The 5,515-nt window shown below is 39.2% G+C and overlaps 1 protein-coding gene across 2 annotated transcripts; it reads left to right on the top strand.

The window, feature by feature from the left end:
- Positions 1-3,348: 3,348 nt before the first annotated feature.
- On the top strand, positions 3,349-5,507 carry LOC122056166 (tRNA dimethylallyltransferase 9-like). 2 transcript variants are annotated; one of them, XM_042617983.1, is made up of 2 exons: positions 3,349-3,505; positions 4,107-5,507. In XM_042617983.1, the coding sequence occupies exon 2, from the start codon at positions 4,141-4,143 to the stop codon at positions 5,470-5,472; it is 1,332 nt and encodes a 443-aa protein (XP_042473917.1). In that variant the 5' UTR covers positions 3,349-3,505; positions 4,107-4,140; the 3' UTR covers positions 5,473-5,507. The 2 variants fall into 2 exon arrangements, with proteins under 2 accessions (XP_042473917.1, XP_042473918.1); XM_042617984.1 differs by having other exon boundaries at positions 3,388-3,505; positions 4,112-5,507.
- Positions 5,508-5,515: the final 8 nt, after the last annotated feature.

Genomic DNA, 5,515 nt, shown 5'->3' with positions numbered 1-5,515 from the left:
CGAGGCTAGTGTTCGACACTATCTCCGTAAACGATATTGCTCCGCTACGGTGCTTAACGGATTATTGCAATTCGTTCCCAAGATACAACGACGACGAACGTCTCGGAATCATAGCACTCCGATTTCCGAGACCAGCGAACCTTTTAGTAGACTTCTTGGACTCTTGAATGCACAAGATCAGATGAATGCTTGAGGAAGAGAAGAGAAGATTGAGTCAGTATTCTGTTCTATTTATACTGAACGAAGAGGTTGAGTGTCCTTTGGGTGAGTGGATGTGTTCCTTGGGCTGGATCGATCTAGATCATCTATTCTGAAGGGTTGTAACCCTTCACCAAGCCCACTTCAATCTCATCCATCAGATCTGAGGAGTTGTGACCCTCAGATCCCGCCTATTGTCATCAGCCATCAGATCTAGATCCATTGATTCGATGCTTCAGATCAAGTCTCATCCCAGGCCGTCAGATCGTTACTCTTTGCGATCCAACGCTCTAGATCGCATCACAAGCGATCCATCATATCTATTTGATCAACGTTGATCAACGGTAGCCATCACGTCACCCGAGTGCCACGCAGGCACTGCAATGTCACCTGTCCTTTGCGCACGTGCGCCTACAAAGCGCCCATTGCGCACGTGGCGGGTGGCGAGCTTACAGGTGCGAGCACCTGCTCGCCCTGGGCTAAGGGGTCACCTGTCCTTTTATTTTTTTTGTTAACTCCATTAACACATATTCATTAATAAGTAGATAATACACATCGAGAATTTCCGATGTGGGACTATTCTCCTATGCACTTTATTAATGAATAACAAATGTTATTTTGGGTTGACTTTAAACATTAATTTCTCATTCACCCTTAATCGGTTTTGAGCAAATTAATAGTCTAAATCTATCTACGCGAATCGTAGATTTCAATTTTGAAGTCAATTACGACTTTCAACAATTGATGACTTCCTTCTTCTAAATCGTTTTGGTCCATTTAAGATCCCAATATCCAACAATTACTGCTGCTCTAATTATTTTTCATGATCTTGTTCTCTGTAAAGAGAAAGAAAATGCATTTCATGATCTGGAGCTACTTCCTCAGTACGGAGAGAAAGCAGTCCATTTCAAGTGCTCCATTGAGAGGTGTCGTAAATTAATCCATCAATTAATTAATTAGTTTCTGTGTGGGAAAAAGATGCCTTCGACTTTTGGCTGCCTCTGGCGCATGGCTTCTCATAACAGGCTTCGAGAGCTAAGTGAAGGGCAAAGAGAAGAAAGCTGCAGGGTCAATGAATCGACGCCTGAGACACTGTGTTTCATCTTCGTCTTCCTCTCTTCATTCAAAAAGAAGGTGGCGGCTTTATGTTCTCCTCCCGCAGCCACCAATTGTTGCACATTTTGAAGCGTAATGCTTTGGCAGATGCGTTTTCAATGCAAAGTGAATTCAGAATGAGTTTAAGAGTGATATCGAAAATACTATATGAAGAATAAATGGTTGAATTTGAATAAAGCTAATTTTTTTTTATTCTTTCATAAACATTCGCAACTCTCCCTCTCTCTGTGTGTATATGTATATATAGGTTGACATCTATTTAAGCCGACAGTGGTCCGGCCTTCTCCCACTGCTTTGCTTCTTCTTCTTCTCCTATTTTTTTCTTGAGTTTATTTTATCAGGTTGAATTGTTGTTCTTCAATCTGAAGTTGTAGCAGATAAAATCTATGAGATTGTGGGAATGTTCTCCACAGGCTTTCTTGAACTGTGAACACTTTAGCTCTCTTGTTTTCAGTATGCTAAGTTTCATGGAGTTGATAGTTCAAGAAAGCCCTTGGAGAACATGAACAACCTTTTCAAGTTCAAGTCCTTTCCCTTTATGCATTTGTCATTTCATCGACTCATTTTGTTTTTCAGAAAAAGAAAATAGAGGAGAATTTGATTGCTTCATGAAGATTTTAACTGAATTGGACAAGTTCAGTTCCTTTTCTTTCATTCCCTTTTTCTTTGCAATAAAAACACCGAGAAAGAGGAGGGAAAACAGAGATACAAAATCCAGTCTTCGAATCATTGTTGATGTTTTCCTAATTGTAAATTTTGACTTGTGCAGAATTCTTCTTCAAAAACTTAATGGAACTAATGAATGACATTAAATTTTGATGGCAGTAAAAAAAATGCAATTTCAGTGTAAGTAGATAATCAATTGGCTGCTGTCTGTTAATTAATTATATGCTAAATTTACACATGGATTTCTGAAAACACTCTTGGTTTCTTAAGATTATATCAACCTCATTTATTGATTTCCATACAAGAAAAAACTGTATAATTTTCTGAATATGAAATTATCAGATTGATCAAGAGAAACCATTAAAACAATGCATCCACAAACATATAATGTTTTCTATCAAAATTACGAACTGTAGCCTGAAAACTTAAAAAGAATACCTTTTCCTTCCATTTTTCATTTAGTCAGTTTGTTGAATAGAAACCCATTGGAAAAAGAAATGCCGGATTGTTTTCGAATTAGTAGTATTCAGATTGATCAACATAAAGATTATTCTCATTAATTTTTCTAACTACACCTTATTAGAAAACTGTAAAATGAACTCCCCTTGTTCACAATTTCTGCTTCCCTTTGCATTCTGTCAGGCTTGTTAAATGGAATTCAATTGCAAAGAAATCCACCCTAATTTTTTTTTATGAGTACTTTCAGCTGCAGTACTACAAGATAGGAACTTTGTGTTCATATGTATGAAAATATGAGCAGAATATGAATGCATTCATGTGTCATCTACTTACACAAATATGTGAGGAGAAAAAATTTTCTTGCTCAGTTTAGTTATTTATGCAGTCTCTGCATATTGCTGCCAAATCTTTAAAAAGCTTATGCAGCCTTTGAAGTAATCAAGGCAAGAGTAATCGTATAATTAATGAAGAGTTTACTCAAATCATACTATTTACAAATGCTTGCAGTGCTTGGACTATCCTGAATGGATTTAGGTAGAATGCAATTGAAATGGATTCTATTTGAAGGAAACTGATTCAAAGATTTTGCTCAGTTAAAACCATTTCAGATTCAAGAGATGGAGAACAAACAGGAGAAGTAGAAGAGGAAGAAGAGGACGACGACAAAGAAGGAGGAGCCATGAACAGAGCACTGAGTTGTGTGCGTCTAACTCCAGTGGTTTGTTCCAGTTGAGAAATTTTATAGAATGAGGAGGTCCTATTTCACCATTGCGATAAATGTCACAATGGAATGTTTATTTGTAAGTTATAGTCGTAAGTTATAGTCTTGGAATAGACCTTATTACTTTTTTTTCCCCCTTAAGAGTGGAATATAAAAAAAAGTGTGGGCCTTTTCAAATCTTTTGCTTGATTTTTAAAGTGAAAATAAATTTACTATTTAATATTCCTTCTTCTGTACCGTGTCTGCCGTCTCTCTATTCACCGGCCGATTCGTAGCCTCCTGCGGAATCCTTTCCGAACCAAGACGATCGCCGCCGCCGTTCGCCGAGTGCCGCCCACGGCGACGGTAAGTAGTACGTATGGTTTAGTTTCTGTTTTTATAGCTATTCCCGGCGCAATTCTTTCCCGCCTCTATAATCGATTTGAGCGGATACCGAAATGCCCTGCCTTTTCAAAAGCAAGGTGCCAAAATCGTGTACTGTTTCTTCTGCTCGCTCTGTAGGATATACAAATCACAGAAAATCTATCCAAACAAACATGGATTGTCGATACGGTTCTTGTGTTCAGTTCCTGCTCTCTCTCAAAAAAAAAAAGGGAAAAAAATGGATTTTGGCATCAATTTGTTGTTTTCCTGCAACAAGCCTCGATAGATTTTACAGAGTCATTCTGTTCCTCCTGCATCAGGTTCGATTCTAAGTTTTTGCTTCCAACATTCTTGTTTGCTGTTCTGCGCCTACCAATTGTTTGATGGAATGCCTGAGTATTTCTCAGAGTTATTCTCTAATTTCTTTCATGTTCAGGTTCAGTGCAGGAATAAATTGCTATTTATTGTTCCACAATTTTATGTTTTTATAAGATAATGCGTTCAATGTTCATGCTCTTAGATTTGAAACCAAAACCTCATTGCTCAATCTTCTCAAAAGATTTCATTTGTCAACTTTCTGTAGATTAGCTTAGTGGGCTGCGAGGGTGGCATCAAGCATGAAGATGAGTCTTCCCATTTGGTCATCACCAAAACTAACTCCGATATCTCTTTTTACAAGAAGGAATGCTTTGAGGACTACTTGCTCCATCCCTGAATCAATGAAGAAGAAGGTCATTGTAATCTCTGGTCCTACGGGAGCAGGAAAGAGTAGGCTTGCGCTGGAGCTTGCGAAGAGGCTGGACGGAGAGATTATTAGTGCTGATTCCGTGCAAGTGTATCGCGGACTCGATGTGGGATCTGCTAAGCCTTCAGCTTCTGAGAGAAATGAGGTGCCTCATCACTTGCTTGACATCTTGCACCCTTATGAAGATTATTCTGCAGGGCAGTTCTTTGAGGATGCTAGAAAAGCAACACAATCTGTTCTGGAGAAAGGCCGAGTGCCGATTGTTACTGGGGGAACTGGATTATACTTAAGATGGTATTTGTATGGAAAGCCTGATGTCCCAAAGGCGTCATCGGAGATAACTTCCAAAGTATTTTCAGAGCTCACGGAGTTGCAGAAGAACAAGCAATGGGATGCAGCTGTGGATTTGGTTGTTAAGGCTGGCGACCCCAAAGCTCAGTTTTTTTCTACCAACAACTGGTATCGATTACGACGTAGCCTTGAAATTATCAGATCATCTGGATCGCCTCCTTCAGCCTTTAGTGTACCCTACGATTCATTTCGTCAGGGAATTGACCCAAGTTTAACGGACACTTCAGTTGCTAATCACTCTTACGATGAGAACAACAGCCATCATCATCCAAAGAATCTGGACTACGACTTCATTTGTTTCTTCCTTACAGTTCCAAGAGTTGATCTCTACAGGGCTATTGACTTGAGGTGTGAAAATATGCTCATGGAAACTGAAGGACTACTCTCAGAAGCATCGTGGCTTCTTGACATCGGTCTTCGTCCCGACATGAACTCTGCAACCCGGTCAATTGGATACAGGCATGCCATGGAATATCTCTTAAGCTGTAGGGTACAAGGAGGAAGTTCTACCGAAGACTTGTATGCTTTTTTGTCTCAATTTCAAAAGGCATCTCGAAATTTTGCAAAGAGGCAGATCACTTGGTTTAGGAATGAACAAATCTACCATTGGCTTGATGCTTCGAAACCATTCGAAGAAATTACTGATTTTATTTGCAGTGCATACCACACTGAAACAAGGAGATTGGCAGTGCCTCAGTCACTTCAAATGAAGAAAGAAATCACTCAGAGAAAGGAAGCCTATGAATTGAAGTCCTATCAAGCACAAGTGAAGCTGTTTTCTCATGATGAAGATTGTAATCATGTTCTGGATTGGATAAGGAGTACCCAGCATCAGCCAGCCATGGCTGTCTGAAATATGGATGCTATACAGTTTTACTTTATCTATCAGCAAATTT

This window comes from Zingiber officinale, chromosome 3B (genome assembly GCF_018446385.1).
Source record: "Zingiber officinale cultivar Zhangliang chromosome 3B, Zo_v1.1, whole genome shotgun sequence".
Classification (NCBI taxonomy): Eukaryota; Viridiplantae; Streptophyta; class Magnoliopsida; order Zingiberales; family Zingiberaceae; genus Zingiber; species Zingiber officinale.
Note: the sequence above shows the minus strand (reverse complement) of the source record. Positions and strands in the feature narration are given on the sequence as shown.

Coding starts and splice junctions, on each gene's coding strand:
- LOC122056166 (XM_042617983.1), top strand. CDS start 4,141: ATGAAGATGAGTCTTCCCATTTGGTCATCACCAAAACTAACTCCGATA.